This window comes from Lonchura striata, chromosome Z, assembly GCF_050655825.1.
Source record: "Lonchura striata isolate lonStrDom1 chromosome Z, ASM5065582v1, whole genome shotgun sequence".
Classification (NCBI taxonomy): domain Eukaryota; kingdom Metazoa; phylum Chordata; class Aves; order Passeriformes; family Estrildidae; genus Lonchura; species Lonchura striata.
The window spans coordinates 7,603,825-7,624,825 of NC_140740.1; the positions used below are offsets into that span (position 1 = coordinate 7,603,825).

Consider the following 21,001-nt stretch of genomic DNA (forward strand, 5'->3'; position numbering starts at 1 on the left):
TTGATACCAAAGGATATAATTTGAACAATATGTGATATCCAGCATTTACCAGCGAACATTTATCAATAAACATTTAGAAAACAGCTAGGCAACCAGCAAGTCTGTCTATTAACTGAGTGAAAGTAGCACAAAGCTAAGGTCAAAGCAACATATGAAACTTCAGTGAATTGTGCTTAAACTGCATCAACACACCTAACTATATTAAAATAGTTTCAACAGTTTCTAGAGATTAAACATACTTCTTCTGAGATACAGTAGACACTGAAGCCATTCACATTCATAACTATACAATCCCAGACATTTAATTAAATTGAGAAGTGTTTTGTTTATGATTATGACCTATCATCTCAGACACAAAATCTGGGGCAGTAGGATTATGGGTGGTTTATTAAAAATCAAGTTAAACAAACAGCTTTCTATTAAGTCAGGAAAAAGCAGGTTCTTCCCCAAGAGAAGATTCAATACCTTCCCCCAAGGGTCTTTCAATTGACTGGATAAAGTCTAAGGAGATTTATGAGTTCACCTAACAATATAAAATAAATAATGGTAACATAGTCCTCTATATCACATCCCGCTAAATGTCTCTTAAATTCATCAATACTATCACAGATTTAACATGAAAACAAAATCAGTTTACATCAAAGCAGCAAATTATAATCAAATTAAACTGTTCATTCTAGAGTAGAATATTAATCTTGAATATATATAATAAAATGTTATAATATATGAAGTGAAATAGTGGGATTTTTCCCTCCTCTTACATAAGACATCTTTTGAAGTTTATTAATAATATCCTGCATAAGAGTACTAGAATGGTAATCTTAACCTCAAATTACCAGCACACAACGTAAATTTGTGTTCTTTTCACAAGGTGTAAAAATGTGGAAACAGAACCTATTATCTAGGGATCAGCTTTTCATTATACTATTAAACTGGTGACATAAAGAAATAAAGTTGAATAAATAAGTAAATTCACAAGAATCTACTTCAGTAGATTTGCAACTAACACAATACAATGCCATAATTATAATAGCATTTGAAAAGGAATGTGTAGTTTAGATACTGAGCTATGTAAAAATTACATATTATTTCTAGGAGTAGTAATGTCTGACAGTTCTGGTTAACACACAAATAAATAAAAACAGTGGTTCTGTGCTTATAAAAAATAATCTTGGCTTGACATTTCAGAATCACTGCAGGATTACCCTTTCTAATGACAACCCCAAATCTGAACTTCAGACTCAATAATAAAGGTGAGAGAACATGCATTTCTATTAATTCTCTCCTTTATAGCTCTGAAGAGAAATCTTTATAATATCCATTGCTCATGAAAAGGCAGAATTAGGCAGACAATAGGCACATAATCCAGCTCTCCACTCTCACAGGAAACAAGACCTTTGTGTGGCTTTCTCAAGAACAAACCACGGAACACCCTCAAGAAAACAGCATTCACAAAAAAAACACAGACAACGGCACAGCAAGAACTACATATTCTGAGAACACAAAAAAAAATCAACATCAACCTAAGACAAGACTTTTAAATGTTATGTACCTACTACATATGCCAGATACACATACTTCCTATGATTTAGATGGATTGTAGTGGCACATATATCCTAATTTGGAGCACATAACTACTCTCCAATTAAGGATAAAAGGATTAAGTCCAAAGGCACTATTTTAAATTTTTCTTTTACCACAAAGTTGTGAGATGTTCAGAGGTCCAAGATGGGCTTGAAGCCCCCTGACTTTTTCAGGATCAGGAAGTACCTTCACTAAAATCCTTTCCTTGTTCCTCTTGTAGTGCAGGCTTTATAAATCTGCATTTAGAAGGGAAAAAAAATCTGGTTCAGAAGAGCAGAAAGACTTTTAAGTATTCCATATCAATTCAGTCTGTGCCTTGAGAGCCTTGGACTAACTACAATATTGCCTCAAGGTAACTCCAGTAAAAAGGCTGAAGGGGCCAGTGCCTGGAAAAAAAAGAAATAATACACAAATGTACTAATATACTGAAAATATGTATATCCTACTTCCAAAACTTCTTCAACAAGTACATGCATATGATGCAGATCTTTCAGCAGTATTCAATCATTCACTACCATATTCCCTCATAATGATTACTTTCTGTGCTTTGAAAACAAGCTCAGGGTTTTTCCTCCCCCTAGAGTATGTTTAGTTTGCCTGTTCCTTCTGCATTTCATACTTCCACTAGAGTGTTCCCAGAGGAAACCAGAAATGTATTGTGAGACCTAATTGTCATATTTTAGTTTAATGTTGTAATTTTTTATAGCTACTGTAGTATCAAACACCTTCTCTGTCTGATTGCACTGGTACTGCAAACCTCAACAAAAGATGCTGATATTCTGTTCATTGAAATGAAAGGATTAATTTGTGCAATTTAGAAAAACAGCAAAGATCCTATGAAACCCATAAACTATGAACTTACTTACTGGTTTAATTTTGCAATGGTAATTTCAAAGACAGTCAGTAGACAGAAACATTTAAAACAGATTGTCATTAGTTCATCCACAGTAAGACAGACCAAAAATTGAAAAAAGTTTCATGTATAAGAATTTTTATATGCTAAAAATTAATTTTTAAAAGTTTGAAATGTATCAACTTTTAGAATAACTTGAATTCAGAAGCATAGCATTCAAAAACTGAGTTTAAAAAAATTAAAATTAATTCCACAAAAAGCTTTGAAGTACAACTAATTGCAAATCAAAGCTGTTTTCTTCTTCTTCATAATGAAAATTTATTGTGCCTCAAAAAATGTTCCACCATGCAATTTTAAATCCCTTAAACAAAACCAGGCATTCATCTCTGAGCTTATTTGTTGTTTTGGTTTTAGACTTCATAGATAAACTTTTAAAGAGATATCAATTATCAGTGCCTGGAGTCAATTCTGAGATAAGCCTGTATGAAGTATATTTGAAAATTATTTTTAACACGAAAACTAGAAAATTTGCACAGAAAATATGGAAGCCTTGGAAAAAGTATTATGACTTTACACAAAGAGTGAGAATAAAGAGATCAAGGTGCTGTGAAACTCTTCCAGACCCCTCACTTCCTGTCCCATTAGACATAGTCAATGGAGAGTTTACTGGTAATAGTTGCACTGATAAGTTCCACCTAAAAAACAGAATGAATGCATCACACTTTTTTTGTTCAATTTGAATGAACACCACTTTTACCAGAATGATTTTTACTGAAATAGGTATTTCAAGTTCACATTTACAAACATTTCAAGATTCAGACGTCTGAGTTATCCTGAGTCAGCCAAGCATTTCATTGCCTCTGCAACAGCTCTTCCATCATGAAAACCAAGGAGAATGCTTTATAAATATCCAATCAATTTAGCCAAAATGACCTTGAGTTTACTACAAACAGAACATGTTCCTGGCGGTTACAGGTCACCTGAAATCTAGTAAATTGATCAGGCAGCTAAACACTGAGATTAACACTTTAAAGTAATTTTCAAAAAACCATTAGGCTGTATTGAACCTAAACAGCCAGAGTATTGGATACTAAAGTGCAGGCTCTTCAAATATCACCTCTAAAGTGTTTTCTAATTTTTCACCTCCTTGCACTACTGTCTGTTTAATAGAAGGGCTTAATTAAGCATTGTTTCCTAATAGAAGCAGTGAGTATTAAGGCTTGACTGAATGAGTATTTGTCCTGCTCTCCTCCCTGAAAGATACTAATACAGAAGTTTCACTTAAACACACAACATTGTGCATTTTGTGATCACTATTCCATCCAATCAAAACTTAAAAGTATTGGTTGGTTTGTTTGCTTGTTTTTTCAAGATCTGTTTTCTTCTCTGGGGAACAGGTGTGTATATTCACAATGCATGAACTGCCACAAATATTTATATGAACACATCTTAAATGTTACAGTTTTTTGTTTTCTTTAAAATTGTTTTTTTTTTCCCTTCATTGAGATTTGAAAATACCTTTTCTACCACTGTCCTTTTTTTTCCCAGCAGTTTTGGAGTATAACTAGGAATACCTATGCTTCTGAAATCATGCAAGCATAACAGGCATTTAAGATGTTTATTATTAAAATGTCAAATGCTCTTGAAGGATCCTCTCCTTGTAACTACATTAGACTAAAGTTTAGATAGATTGTACCAAAACTGGCAACACAGTTCTAAAGGGAAAAAAAAAAGGAAACAAAAAAAATCACCAAAGCAAAAGTTACCAAATAAAGAGTATTACGTTGATCTAGTCACATTCTAAGCTCACAAAGACATAGTTATGGCATGTGACTAACAAAGTTTCCTTCTCAAATTATTCTTGCTGTAGTCATCCAACCAAATACAGTACCATACACACTGCTCTCTCAAGAATTTTTGACTTTGGTACATTATTCTCTATCACACATTAAAGTTAGCAATATAGATTTAATTTTTGCATTAAAGTGCTGTGCTGAAAAAGCAGTGAATACTCTGCCAAATAATTTTTTAAAATATTATCAAGTTGAAAAATTGTAGAAGTGAATTGGGATTTTCTTTCTCAAAAAATACCATGCATTTTGGATGTAATGGTATAAACACAATTTATGCCAAAAGCTTTATTAAATACAACTTTATGCCAAAACCTGCTCAAGGATAACAAAGTAAGGATAATAGCCAAGATTATTTTGTATCCTCTATTTGAAAAAAGGAAACATTCTTTTATAAGGTGGATATCACTAAACTGCTTTGACAGATCTTTGAAGAAATAATTGATATCCTCCTATCATTAATCCCCTAGGCAACCTAAATATTTCAGCTAGTGGAAATAGTGTCTGCTAAGCTATAAAACTGGCCTGATAAGAAGGATATTATATCATATTGTTCCCCTAAGTTGACACAAGTTGTTTGTTCTTAAATTATAAGAATAGCTAGTTTAGCACAAAAAAAAATCCTAAATTGATGATTTTTAAAATTTTTTCAGTACCATAGTATCTTCAGTTCGGATAGGATAGAGTGCAGTGGAGGTCAGTATTGAAATTGCCCAGATAGGTACATGAAGGTTCAGAAGTTAAAATAAGAAGCAGGAAGAAGAGCTAAAACCTAATTGCCATTGTTAGGCCTTTTCACTAAGGTTCACCATACTGTGTCAAACAAGACCACTACAAGATCGAGACTGGTGCAGACACTCAATCCAGTCATTAGGTTGTGTAGCACGCTCCCCTGCAATGCTGTCTCCAGAAAACAGCACAGAGAAATAGCTGGGAAACCCTTCCTCTCACAGCCAGTGTCCCTTCACCTGCTGCTGACAGCCTAATCTGGATGACAGGAGAGTCAAAAACACCCCCGACCCACCAAATGCAGTGAGAGCAAGTCTTTTGTCATTCAGCAAGTATGACCTCTGGTAGACTGCTCCTGAAAACCTATTATTATACCAAATAGCAGGGCAGTAACAGAACATGAGCCAGCATCCAATTTATCAGCGCGCTCAGTGGGCTTTGTCTCCAAGACATGCAGTAATTTTAAACTTTAGAACAAGACTGAAGTAGATCCATATCCAGTTGGATATTATCTTGTGAAAGCTCCATTGTTCAGCTAAATGAAATATTTTTTTTTTAAAAGCATGCAACTTCATTTTTCAGTTAAAATTGATTTAGTGTAATTAAAGACTCCAAAATTTCAGCATTCAAAAGCCTGATCATAAGACCGTTTAGTCACCCTGAGGTCATGGAGTCAAGTTAAGACCTAAAATACCCTGTACACCCATTTCATCGAAATTAACACATTAAAAATACACTTAGGTATTAATAAAGATATAACAACAGCACTACAGAGAAGAGATGCTCAGATGAGGGCAGAAAAAATACCAGATCAGTTACAGGTGGCAGCTACTTAGAAGCAGTTTGAAAGATAATTCTCAACAACACAACAATATAGAGAAACTTCACACTAGAACATTAACAACTGAAAGATAATGCTCCTCCTGCTTTCTTTTTCTTCCATATAATAGAATTGTCCTAGCGCTCCCATACAGTCTGCCAGATCAGTTTTCACTGCTGACTACAACTTTCACGAGCAGTGAAGAGAACACTTAACTAAAAAATACCCAAAAGGAGGGATGGATGAAACAGGCAAGAGGCACACTACCAACCATGGTACTGAAGAAAGCTGATTATATTTGCAATCAGTAAAATAAGAAAAAAAAAAGTTGAAAAGCCCTTACGAGTTTCCCATCTGCAGTGTCACTGTAAAAGCACAGTTGATATGAACCACACTTATGTAAGAATAACCAAGATAGAATACAGATATTTTTTTAAATTCTGACATAAATGCGAAAATATGAAAAGCTAAATAGCAATTAAAGAAAAGTAACATCTTGCCAGTTACATTGATTTAATTTCTATGCCATATAATGACATATTAGAACACACTAGTGGAAAGAAATCTAGATATTCAATTACACACAGATTAATAATAAAGACTATTAAGAACAGAAGATAAGCAAATAACAAAGTTTTGGTGAAAATCAGTTTTTAAAATCTGCTGATGCCCCAAAACTATAAATGGAAAAAAAAAGAGTTTCCTTCTTATAAACTTTGAAGTCTGAAGTTTAAGCGTAGTAATTTTTAGATTTATTGACATGAGTTTAAGCTTCTACTGAAAATAACATTTCTCATTAAATGCTACAAGAAAATTCAGATGCAATCATAATAATCACATACTAGATTTAACCAGTAGTTATAGCATCAGCTTACATACCACTTTTCCCAATGGTAATAAAGTTAGTGGAGATTCAGACTACAACCAGAGATAGAGTTAGAAGCCTAAAGAGACTAAGCTAATTTTTATAAGCAAAAACAGTTTAACAAAGAGATACACAAATGAAAATTTTAACAAGTGAAACATGTAAAAGGTACTGTACACTTATGCATTACTTTCAAAGTGTTTCCAGAAAACCCCAGTCAATAGTCAATAATATCAATATTTAGTCAATAATATCAATATTCTCTTATAATCTTTCTTTGCGCTTTCTGTCTCATTTTTCCCCTCTTCATTCTTTTTCCCATATTTCTGATTGCAGTCTTTGGAACATGTATCATTGTACCTTATATGACTCTATGGTATCTTCACAATACCAGACAATATGAAGTTAGTAATTTTCTACTAGTACTATTTTCTTAGTAAATTAAGACCAGTTTAGAGAATAGCAGCAGTAGTCTGCCAGAATAATATTATTGTTAATGTCATATATATATATTTAATTGACAAGTCAGAGGGGGCAAAAAAGGCAAATATCTGAAAAGAATTAAGATCAAAAAGGGAAAAACTTACTTATCCTATTATGCAGAGACAAAAGTGGAACACTGTATGCAAACAAAAGGTGTATTAGGGAATGAAAAGGGCACGGGGAAAATTTCAACAGCTAAAATAGATAAGGAAAGCAAAGGCAATAAAGCTATCCTCAAATGGCAAAGAAAATACACATCATTACTTGCCTCCAACCAAGTGCTTATATACTACATATACAATCCTAGCTAAAACATTTTAGTTAAATAAATAGGCACCCGAGTTCTTGGTCATTTTGGACAAGTTTAAGATAATCTTCTAGCACCTATATAGTGCTCCAATAAGAGAAGTCCTATTAAAAAAAAAAAACACTCTATAGAGAAAAGTGTACACTAGACATGTTAGGTATATATAGTGCTGGAAGACTGAAGACAGCTTCCCCCAAAAGGTCACAAGAAATAAACTTTACTCATTTTTTCAAAGACTTTAACTATATTTTTAAACTATATTTTTAGTAGCAGTTAGTTAGCTGAATAGTTGGACACCTGCATCAATTAGGCAAGTAAGACTTATTAGTTTGCCACTAGAACTAGAGAAATCAGATACTAACATCAGAAAAAATAGAATTCACTGCTTTTTTAATTAATCTGAAATCTTCTGTTCTGTAAGCAAAAACCTTGCGTTATTTGATTTACAGAGACATTATTTGATTTACAGCAGTTCTTATACCCAGACATCTTATTCACTTTATTGGATCAGCCACTTTAAGTTAATGCTTACATTATTTCAGTTGGTATACTGAGTGTTCATGGGTATAGCAGGATGCAAATTTCAGCTGAATACCCTACAACTGCATATAAATAAAAAAATAACTCCTCTTAATATAATGGAAAGTTGGAGTTAAGAGAGAACAGTATCCTAGCTGATCTTCTACTTGATTTTTAAACACAATTCAGTATTTATAAATTGTGATTTTTAGGCCTTATAAAAACTTAACATTTTTTTCACAGAATTAATTGAGGCACATGTAATTATGCTTAATTAGAATCTTCTATTTCTTCTCTCAAGCACAATCTATTACACAATCAAGCACAATCTATTACGATGCTGTAAAAGCAGTCAAAAACAGAACACTTACTTTAGCTGTGGTATGTGAGAAATACCTATAGTTTTAACATGCTGTGTCCTCTTTCAATTAGACATAATATTAGCATAATCGCCCAGAATAATTTTTTGAATTTTCTTTATTTTTTTAAACTTTTTAGCTCTATTTTGAACAAAAATTTTAAAAAATAAATAAAAGGAAATGGCATCAAAAACTACCTACTAGGTAGAGAAAATACATATATTGCTAAAAGAATCTCAGATACTTAGTAATATGTAAATTATTTACCTTGGTTGCAATGTCAGCTTTATAACTGTCTTGCGTGGCAAAGAATCTTGAGAAGCCTGAACATCATCCTACAAGAGAACATCTTTGAATTTGCTTTTGGATACACTTCAATGGTAATAATATATGAGCTTTGTCTATTATATGCATTTTGTGGAGTACAAAGCCATATTAACAACACCAGAAACCAAATCTTATTTTAGCCCATTACTGAGGATGACAAACCAAAAAATTTAATAAACTAAATACTTCACACTGACAAAAGAAAGACATTTACTTTGACCAATTCACTGTGAAATATTTGTTTTCATTAAAGACCTTATTACATTCCATTATCAAATTATTACACCTGTGTTTTCATTTTTGCACACAAGACTTCATAATCACCAACTTCCATCAAATTTTGCAAATACTTATCACATACTTTTATTAAACTTCTCCTGATATAAATTTACTCTGAAACAATATACTTCCGTGCACTTACCACAAGGATTCACTGTGTAGTCTCCTGTGAGCTTTCACTGTTACCTCATGTTGTACAAAATGAAAAAATTTCAAAAAACATAATTTGAGGTGTGGTGTGGTACTCACCAAACCCTAAATTATGGGGCTCACTTCCACTGAGGAAAGGGAGAGACAAAACATTGCTGTCACTGTTGAGAACAGCCAAACTGCTGATTCACAGTGCATCCCAGTCAGTTCTTACAATGGTGACCATCACAGACTTTGAAATTGAAATGCAGAGTTTTCAGTTCCTCAAAATTTCCTTAAAATCATGCTTTTCAAATCCAGAAATTGTCACTTACATCTAAATTTTCTTTCTGCACTGAAAGAACTAAGACTAATGTACAGGAATATTGTAATGGCTGCAGCTTTATTTTTACAGTTTGACCCTCATCGATGATCCAACCAAACCTGGGTCATTCTGGGATCCTTAAGTGTCTTCTCTTTATCAGTGTATTGCCTTCCAAGTGGTTTTTTGTTTGTTGACTAGTGTAGAATTTGCAAAACTTAACACAAGAAGTACAAAGTATTCAGTTATCAACCACAAAAATCATGATGCTTTTTTGCACAACTAATAATTAAGAATAGAAAAAGTGGTGTCATTCCAGAGTTCTTCAATAGTGTCTTATTCCCAACCTCCTTTTTTCTGCCTCCAAGAAAGGGAACTTTTCCCTGGCTATACCTGCTACCTGCTGGAATGCTGCTGCTACAGTACTGTGCTCTGCTCTTCTAAGTGTTTTTTACTTCTTCACCCCTCAAAAACAACAGCCACTTTCAGTCTTAGAGTCTTCATCATTTGTCTTTCTCAACTCTCTTGACATTCATTCTGGATGCCCATCTCTCAGCAATTCTTGATGTCAGCTTCCATCAGCCACCAAAATACCACAATCTGTACTCCAAAATGAATGTCTTTGAACTTCCAACTTGCTCAAGGTTTGCAAAGGTGTTCTGTAAGTATCCTGAAGTTCTCCTGTTAACAGTCTACAAATCCCACATCAAAAAGCTTTTGTTGCTATATCCAGTGTATAGCAGAGATACTAGATTAATGATATAGTGCTGTAGATATTGTGTGGCATACAGACAAATCTTAATCTGCTTTAGTAATCACCTTGGTTTTTTGTTTTATATAGAAACAATAAATTAATTTAAATAAAAACTTCCCTTTTAATTTCTGCTTTCACAATGGTAATAACAGCTTATTGAGTTAGTATGCTCCTAGGCAATATACAGTTTAAACAGCAATTAGCACTTCCACAATGCAGTGGTATTAATCCAGACTGATGAAGTACAGGAACAACAAAAGTTTAGTAAAATGTAACATCGCAACATCTTCCAACATAATTCAGATCAGAAATAAAACCTTCATCCCATTATTGCCTTCAAAATATTCCTACTTTATGAAAGTGCATATTCATTTTCCAAAGAGGAGAAAAATTATATATTTGTGACACACAAGCACATAGTATAAAAATGCAGCATATATATCTATATAAATATACACATATATATTTATATAAAAGCAATAAAAAGTATAAAGAACTATTAACAAATTTTTTTATGTGCACATGTGACTGAAGAGTAGTTCAAGACATGACACAACTAAACCAGTTGAACGTATGTAATGTTTGTTATGTCAGAAGTGTGAGATAATCATATCATAAAGACTGTCCTAACCCCGCTGTGTTTATGCACAAAGAACTTAAAAGTATGTCATTTTGTCTATCTTCAGGGTAAATGCATTAAGTAGACTTTCTAAAAATTCATAGCTGTCACAAAAGAGCACTTTTGTTCAGAAAATGAAGAAACTAAGAATTCTGAAAGGCAGTAATATTAGAAGTGTTTTTCTTCAAGGTGTTCTTCACTGTAAAATAGGTTTCAAAATGATACATGAGGATCCATTGCTGACTTTATCATCCACTTCATTGAACATTCCTGTTTCAAATAATTTCAGCAAAGTAAAAAGGGCGCAAAGTACTGTCTTGATCTAATCTTGAAAACAAGGTTAAGACTTCTGTTAGGGATGGGAATTTTTTTCTCCCCACATTTCTTAAGCTCCTCTGTGAAGCAAAGCCAACTCTCAGGACTGCGTACTGTTATATATTCACTTACATATGTATGTTACTTAAGTCACCAACAAATTTATGCCCACAAGAAATTTAGAATACCTGCTTTTACTATCTAACTCACAAAGGGGAACAAAAGTCCCTTTCCTTTAGCCACATGGGCTTTCTTTCAGCATCAACTACTGATAAGTTCGCTTTTTAATTTCTAGTATCTTCAGTTAATGTGAAGAATGATAAGTAGCACATTTCTGAGAAGACATTAGGTTCAAATTTAATTCTGATGTTTCCCAGGGCTACTCAAACTAAATTCAAAAGACATAGTTCACATTTCATTTTTAGAAAAAATCAAGGGAGAGAGCTCACCATCTTCAGGAGCGGAGTTGCTGTGTCATAGTTATAAGCACTTTTGTCTTTTAGGATGAGAATATGAACAGAGTCAATTATTACTTTCTTCAAATTCATTATTGAATGGAAAAGCCTGTTAAAACATTTAAAATCATAGTTAGTTTTCAACTGGTTTTATTCAATGCTGTAACATCAAAATTTAAATACATTAAAGAACTCAAAAATATTAGTTGCAGAAAAATAAATAAAAATTTTAGCATCAATATAGCATGAAATTAAGAACAGTAGCAATCAGCGGCCAGCCTGAAAAATGCAGAAATATTCTGAATTATATTCTTGTCCTGCATACTGAAAGTGAGGTACATCTCCTGTATGCTGTGCTACCAAAGGTGTATCCTCAGAATACCAAGTACTTTTTCAAAATCCTAATCTTAGGAAGGTTTGCAATTTGTATATTTGATTTTCAGTTTCTATAGTGGAGACAAGCCTGAAACACTTGTCAGGAAGTCAAGACTGTGTTTATACAGGATTAAGAGAACAATCAGAAACACAAAAAATATAAACTATAAACTATATAAACTACCAAGATGTCCACAAATTTCTAAAGACAGAGAGATAATTTTATTGGTAAAGTGAAAAATGCCTTCATTTCATTCTCTTGTAACTAAGTGCATTGTAAATATTTATGATTTGGTGGATAAAAAATATAGAATTTAAAAATAGTTGTCATGAAATAGTTTTAAACAAGAAAGAGTATTTTAGATGCATTTAAAATAATTATCTGTTTAATGAACATGCTATAGCATCAATCTACCATCATCACTTCAATTAATCAAATTTACTAGTTCTTAACATTCCAATATGAAGTCATTTTCTGAACAAACCCATAATTAAAGCATGCACAGACATACATATATTATGCAATATTCTTCAAAAAATTCTATGAAGATGCTGACAGAATAATTTCTCAATACTGAGAAAAACCCCCCAGATGAAACAATAAACAATGACAGACAAGTTAAACAGAAGATTTTAACATGAAAGACTTCCCACTTTTAAGACAGGTAGGCTACAGAGTGTGTGGGATTTTCCAAGGAACATATGCTTAAATTAGCACATCTTTGATTATTGCTTATGACAGACAAATATAAAAAGTTCTCCTACTTACTGCAGAAAAATTCTGCTATTAATGAAATATCAGAATTTTGTTTGGACACCATCAAAATTTTGTTTGGACACCAAATTCTTACTCAGAGGGTTAAAAAATACTGCATAAATGAAGAGCATGAGTAAACAAAGCTACTTTTTGTGCAGAGCACCTCTACTCTTTCAGTGGAGTATATTTCTGTATCAAATCTGCATGTCTGAAATAAACCCTTCAGTTTTAAAAATGCAAAAGGAGATTAAGATTTAAGTTTGTGTATTTATAATGAATTACCTGGTGCCATAATCCACAACTACCCAATCTTTGGCTGTTCCTGTAATAGCATCATGATGCTGGAAGAGTCCAAGGTTCCTCCTAGCTTCTGTCAGCAATTTATAGTTATCCACAGAAGGAAATACACTCATCTTCTCAGATTTACTGGACTGTACTAAAGCCAAGGAGTAGAGAATTTCAGCTGCCCTGGAATTGTAGAGAATAATCAAGTATTTATACGGGACGAAAATGTGAAAAGCAATACACATTTGATCTAAAGAATAAATGGCAAATAATTTTGTAAGCTCTATAAACCTTGTTCTTGCACATTTAAGCCTATCTTCACACTGTAGCTTCCTGTGATGGAAAATAGACCTTTAAAATAAAACTATGACATTGCAAACTAAAATACACACTCATAAATGTGTGAGAGATATAAGGATTTGGTCTTAAAAACTCATAGCATGGTTAGAGTTCCTTACAAGAAACATATAATTCCCATTTCAACAAACAACTTATTAATCAAATATATTTGTTTTAAATAAATATACTAGTCTGTATACTATTGAATATCTATTCTGCCATTTGCACTTAAACTAAATTCTTCTAACTGCTTAACCATGTCTGTATCTGCTGAACACATTCACCTGAATGGAGAGGATTCCAATGGATTCCACAACCCTCACACTGAACAGAATGCAGAGCCTTTCTTGCCTACATCTGCTGCAAAAGCCTAGCACTAAAATATTAGCACCAGATTCTCAGTTGCTTTATGAGAATCTAAATTTATTTTACAAAAAATATCACCATAATTTCCAGTTATTATGTATATTTAACTGACAAAAATGCCTGCATAAATTCTGTGAAAGCTTCTGTTAACTTTTTTCCTATCTTCTGCTAAAATGTTGTAATTCTCTTTTGGCAAGTCTGAAAAGCGTCCGATTATTTTTCAACATTTATTAGAGGTTAACGAACATTTCTCAAGTACTTGAAGGAACAAAGATGATACAGGTTAATGGCACAAAAAGCAAAGAAAGCACAACAACATATTTTCTTGTAATGCTAACTTAGAGGCATGCAAGTCATAAATTAAAAAGAAAAGGAAAATAAGTTAACTCTTTTATTTACCCAAGCTGTCAGTGAGGGCATGTTTCAATTTTAAACTTTATAAAATTTAAAAATTAACAAATAAACCTTAGTTTTCAGACTATGCATGGTATTAATTGTTAACATGAAAAATTCCTTCAGATTAAATCTTCATCTTTATACAGCACTTTTGTAACAATTATATAAAATCTGCAACTACCATATACCAAATTAAACTGAAAGGTGCACTGAAAATGTAACAGCCTAAACTATTCTCATATTGTCAATATTTCATGGACAGGTGGAGATTTTACTCTTACCAGCTAGGTAATTACTCAGAAGCTACATACAGAATCAAGGTGTAAAAAAGGTATAAGTCCTATATTTAATTAGCAGGGCTAGATTAACCTTAATCACTGTGATTTAAATGTTGCATAGTGCAAATTCCTACTTCTATGATCCCTCCTCCTATTGCAGCTTAATTTGAAAGAAACATGAAAATATTTTAGTTGAAAAAATATAATCAGATGCTCATTCATCTAGTGAATAAACCCTGTCCAAAAGCATTTTAAAAAATTGAGTTAGCCACTAAACACTGACCTAACTTAGCTATAAAGAAAATACACAGCAAATTTTAGTCCTTAAAATAAGGTGACATTTTCTTCCCCACAACTAATTTTAATTTTCTTTTGTATTAATAGGGATGTCTCTCAGATGCAGAATTTTGCTTTTAGATCTCAATATTTTTCTAAACACTAAAGAGGTTCAATGGTCAATGATGAAAGACACTCAGAAATATAACACTGTATTAGAGAACACTTCAGCTTATAGGTAAGCATCTAATTCCTTTCCATAAAATCTGTATAAAACCTTGGTTTTCTCACATCTGCTTCAAACTACTGCAGATGACCTAATACAGTTTTCAGAAATTTTGCACTTCACTGTCATTTGTAGGATCTCTCCCTGATAGGACACTACAAGTAGATGAAAATTTGCTTCACTGATTTGTCAAGGCCTATACTAGCTTACCTTACCTAAATCCAGTTTATATTTAACCTTAAAAAAATATTTTTTCCAAGAGATTTTGAATTCTCAAGATGTAGTATTTTCTATCCATCTGTATAGTTAGAAGTATCACTGTTGCATTCACCTACTAAATTACTTCAATTTTCTTTTTGCAGATTTACGGTACTTTTCCCTGTTTACATCAGTAACTAATAAAACCAAAAATTGTGTCCCAGACTTGTCTTAAACTATGCTGCTGTTCTTTGTATCTTTTCATTACATTAAATAAATTTCTGGTCACATATTTTATCACCCTTTAAACTACTTTGATTCATTCATACATCTTAAGATTAAAAATGTCAATAACGACTCAAATCACTGTCAATCTCCATTATAAAATCCTTTCGCTTTCTTACACTTCACTACACAACCCTTCAACCTCTTTTGAAACAGGAAAAACCTTAAACACCCAACTCTTTTCTTGCTGAAATGGTTAGTTTTCATATTTGGGTTCTGAGGCTTAACACTATCTCCTGGCTATTATTTAACACTGAAGTGCTGCTTAATTCTAGTACTGCTGGAAGTTAAAATCATTCATCCTTGGTAAAGAACATACACACACATATTTACCTTCTGTTCATGGCTCCTTCTCTCAACAAATATGTATATACAGATAGATAGATGGATGGATGTTAGCTCAAACATACTATGGAAATAATTATCATGAGTTTTAGAATTAAATATGATCCTACTGTATTTCCTTTGATTTTAAAGAAATAAAAAATAAAAGATAAATCTCTACTCTTGCTGTTCTCATAGCTAATATGACCTTCACAAAGATTCTCATGGTTTCTGAAAACAAAACTGACAAAAAATATGATATTAAAATGATGAGAGCATATCTATACGTTTTTTCCTTACATGTTATTTACAGAGGATAATGAAAAACTAAAAACTTCCCAGGTACTTTTTTAAACTATACTTTAATACATAAGACCATGAACAGATTAGTGTTTCTCCAGAGATTCTTTACCTTTATCTTTTTCAGAAGTTGAAGGCAACTGAAACTTTTAAATTAAGGAATCTCTTTAATAATGTAAAGTTTTAAATACTACAAACAAATTCCAGAAAAATAACAATTAAATAACCGCACCTAAAAATCTTGAAAAAATAAACTATGATGAAGTTGAAGGAAATTAAATCCTTGATGCACTTTAAAAAACAGAAAGGAAATTAATCAAAACTGAAAAAAAAACACCAAAAAATTAACTAGATAATTCAATTTATAAGAATATTATCTGTCCTTTTCCTGTTCTCTTGTGCATCTTGACTTCTCCAGCAGTATTAAACAACGTTACTTTCACTAAAAATTAAAGATTCCTGCGATGAATCATCCACTTTACCACAGTGAAAACTGGATTCCTTGAAAGAAATAAAGCAAGTTCTGCTAGATACAGTTTCTCTTCTGACTGGTACTCGTATCTGACTCCAAAACACTAGTTTCCAAGCTTGCTTGGAAATGCCACTTTCCGCATCTCTCTTGCCAGTCCCACTACTGCAGCACCCATTACAGGAAAGAATTGCATGTAATCCTTCAGGAAGACTATACCTGAAATGTTCAGGATTTACACATTATCCATCTGCCCTATATTTCCTTCTGGAGCTCTATAACACAGTTAAATCATCTTGTGTCTGCTACAAGGGAGAACCACTTAAATACTACATTACCAAAATTCAGCAACAATTTTTTTCTTTAAAGAAGATGCAGACAATTTCCAGAAGAACAGCAGTCTTAGATCTCTTGGTACCCAATATTCCTGGCTATTTCTCAGCTTCCTCTGAGAATATTTTTACTTCTCTCTAAAAAAGTTCACAATACAGCCATAATTCCTTACTTTTTTTTTTTCACATATGTGGCTTTTGCTTTCCCTATCAAACTGCCTTTGTCTCAATTCATGACTTTTGTAGCTTTGACACTTCCAATTTTCCTCAAGATCCTGCTGGTGGGGGAGTGAGAAAGGGCCTGCTGAGGTTAAAACATGACAAATACTTACACACTTTCTCCTGTGTGCCAAGAAACACATTATGTAAGTACTGGATGGCAGGATTTACCTTATGTAGGATTCCAAGACTCTGTCCAGGCGTTTATAAAAGGGTCGTGATGTAAAGTACCCACTCCAGTAATGATGATCTCTGTCTGCATAGGTGAAGAAGTCTCCACTTAAAACAGGAAAAAGTGAATTGCTGCTCTTTTCACCCAAATTGCTTTCTTTAAGCAGAGCTTCAAAGTAATCAGATAAAGTTCCAAACTGGGCCTGAATGAAAATTAAAATTACTGTAACAAACTTCCATTTTCATTATGCAGAAAATACAAAGACAATGAATATGTTTGGTTCCATATATATTTCAGAAACTCATCGCTCTTCCAGCAGATTTATAGCAGCAAACCTATCCAAAATTTTTTAAAGTTCCCCTGCACACTTTTCAGACAAACTGGATAGCATTTCAAAACTCAATACAAGTATTTTCAAAAAAGGCATATCAATTCAGTACAAGAAAAAGATGGATCTGCTGGAGCATGTCCAGAGAAGAGTCATCAGAGAAACACCTTCCCTATGAGGAAAGGCTGAGAGGAGTGTGGCTGTTCAGCCTGGAGAGGAGAAGGCTCTGGGGAGACCTTGCTGCATTCTTTCTGTACAGACAGAGGTCTTGCAAGAAAGATCGGGACAGGCTTTTAGTTGGACCTCTTGTGCTAAAACAAAGAGGTTTTAAACTTAAAGAGGATAGATTCAGACTAGATATAAAGACAATTTTTAACACAAGGGAGGCGATACACCCAAGGTGCCCACAGAGGTTGTGGATGATCTATCTCTGGAAACATTCAAGGCAGGATTGGATGGGATTCTGGGGCAATCTTTGAAGATGTCTCTGCTCATTACAGGGCAGTTGGACGAGACAGTTTTAAAGGTCCCCTCCAAACAAAACCATTCTACAACTCACAAAATATGATTTTTTATTATTATTATTTAAATAGATATCTAAAATATAATAGCTAAATGTCAACAAACAAGTGAAGCATTTCTTATCTTAGAAGTACGTCAGTAATAAACGAGCTAAGTAACATCTCAATATTACACAAGTAGCCATCTGGGCTAAGGAAGAAATTTTTGTAATGCAACAAAAACATACTTCTCCTAATTCTGTGTTTTCAAAATTAGCTCTTTTTTGTTCCAGATCTTGCTTAACCTAAAAGATGACTGTTGATCAGAAAAAATAAAAAAAAATAAAAATCAGCATTTCCTTAAACTCTGTAAAAAGAAATTGCATTTAGAGATGTAACATGTGGGAGAAAAAAAATTAACTAATTACCTTCTGGTCATTTTTTAAAAGGCTCAGACATGGTAATAGCAGATCCTAACAGGGTAGGTCAAAAACCAGTATTCTTAATTCAGGGGAATAAAAAGCAGAAAATAAATTATTGATGTCCATATTGTTAGGATTGAGAAATGTTGTTAAAGAAGTATAGATAGCAAAATGGATTTTAAATGAAAGTTTAAAAAAAAATTAATGGGAACTGCAACAGGATAGAAGACCACATTATGTTACTCAAAATATCTTCACCATAAACTATAATGGTAGTAACAAGTAACTTTGTTTTCTATTATTTTTATGTTTAACAAGTATACAATGTAGTGTTCTATAATTTACATCAAAACCAAGTTTTAGTAAAAATCATTTTTAAAAGTGACTTGGAATATAAGGATTATCAGACTACCACTGTAACATCAAATTCACACTTTTTAATAATTTAAAAAACCCCAAACACTTTCACTTCAAAGTCATTCAGATCATCCAAGTATTTGTTAGGTGGAGACAATATAGTAACTTGCCACTTTAAATGGCAGTACAGCAGAGAAAGATAAATATTGCCCCTGAAATCCCACCATTAGTAAACTGCCTTATCAGGCACTTCTTCTAGAATACTTGGTCTTCTCCCTCACTATCATAGGTACTCACAGGTAGAAAACAAAAAACAAAGCCCATGCACCAAGAGAATATGCAGAGATGATCTCACTTCTGCATTGAATCAGAGGAGTAAAACCTTACCAGAGGAAGCATAAAGTCAGGTGAATGGAAGCAGAGGAATAAACTGGTAGATTTTTTGGCATACTAGAAGACTCAGCTTAATTTATGTATAATAGATGCAAAGGAAATCTATGAATGGGAAATGGAATTCCTCAAGAGCAAAATAGGTATGTTTTACAGTGATGTACCACACACGTTTAGAACAGAATAGTAGCTGGCAGGAGAGTCTCAATCCTAACAGACATATCCACTAGATAAACATCACTAAGAGCTGTCTGCAAGAGTAAATCTCCCTTTAGATCAGAAAGGCAGAGCAGACACTCCCTTGTGTAAGCAGTAAAATCCTAGGCATCTCAACACTTTGGAAGAAATGTGAACTCTTCCTTTATATAATCTAGATTCTTACATAGCTGAGCATGCCTTGTTACTTGCCTGTGGAGTTACATTCCACTAGGGAAAGTGCAGAAGAGTGTGAAAGAAAGAAAATGTGTCTCCGTTTAAGCTCATATTTTCAAGAATAAATTACATCAGTTTCAAACAAAATAAAAAAATCAAATGAAACCACAAAAACACAAAAAAAAAAAAAAAAGAGAGAGGTAACAAACAACTCAGAAAGAAAAAAAAAAAAAACCGAAAACAGAGAGAGGAAAACCTAAGTATCTGAACAAAATGGAAAGGAGAAATGCTCTGATGCAGTGTTCCAGCTGATCAAAATACCCTAGGTATGCAGTGGCAGACCCAGAGGATTTTTAATCTTTTTGTCTGGGTATTAAAAACCAGAAAAAGGGTCAGATATTGCCATGCAGGAGCCAAGGGTTAATGTGATTTCAGATGGGCAGACCCAGCCCAATGAAGTAGACTGCTAGAATCCTTGAGTGGGCTGAGCAGAACCTTTCAGAGGTCTAAGAACAGCACAGCTTCTTGAAGAATGACTTCAGAGATAGAGCCTTCAGTTTTTGTCCCAGAGACAAAATCATCCAGCCCAAATTAGTAAAAACTACAGAAAATATGTTGCTGCTAGTGTCCAAAGAGTAGCATACATTTTTGACAGAAGTAAAGCCAGTGATGGCAGCAAGCTCCAGCAAGCTTAAGTTTTAAAAGATGGGCTTTAGTTTTAAAAAATGTGAAGAGTACTCTCCTGGTCTGTCTCCATCCACTAAGATATAGTGCTCCTTCAGCATACATCATGTCACCCACATCCCATAGGAAACATGTAAAATCCAGTTTTCAGATAAGCTATAATCCCAAGAAATCATCTTTCTTATGCAGAATACAAGTCCAGAAGTCAGCAGAAAGTAATAACATACTACAGACTCTACTCAAAATGCACAGTTGGAAGAATCAGGGGAAGTCTCAGAAAAGATAAGGAAAAATAGATGCACACAAAACCCATATGAAAGATACCAGACCAAGGCTTAAAAAAAAAAAGCCTTAATGTGAAATCAAGCAAAAGTGCACTCCCAGGTGACACTCAAAAAACCCAAGGTTGTGGCCCCCATTTGTTACTGTCTTGCTGAAAGATGCTGAAAAGTTGTCAGAATATAGAGAACTTCTATAGTACAAGAAGTCCCTAGGGCCTTGTACTACAAGAAGTGCACATTAAAACATATGAATCTGTGTTTTAATTCTCACACATAATTGTTGATTTGAAGTAGTACCTTCTCTGATAATTGTGTTAAAATACTCAGTCATTTTGTAGCCATGTCAGTCTCATATTTTGTTGAATTCAACATGTACCAGCAATGGCATCTCTTAAGATATTTTGGTTTAAGCAGCAAAATCTTCTTGAACTTCTAATAAGAAAATACAATTATTTGACTTAACAAAGTCTATGAGTCTTAAATAACAATGCCTGAAGCCTG

The 21,001-nt window shown here is 33.3% G+C and overlaps 1 protein-coding gene across 2 annotated transcripts in view; it reads right to left on the bottom strand.

The window, feature by feature from the left end:
• MAN2A1 (mannosidase alpha class 2A member 1) overlaps positions 1-21,001 on the bottom strand; it is a 103,853-nt gene that overhangs the window by 44,702 nt on the left and 38,150 nt on the right. For both annotated transcript variants that reach the window (XM_021524782.3, XM_085567499.1), the window contains exons 9-12: positions 17,166-17,368; positions 12,984-13,169; positions 11,564-11,678; positions 8,637-8,704 (exon numbers count right to left, since the gene is read on the bottom strand). In XM_021524782.3, the coding sequence (XP_021380457.1) occupies positions 8,637-8,704; positions 11,564-11,678; positions 12,984-13,169; positions 17,166-17,368 (572 nt within the window). The remainder of the gene's footprint in view (positions 1-8,636; positions 8,705-11,563; positions 11,679-12,983; positions 13,170-17,165; positions 17,369-21,001) is intronic.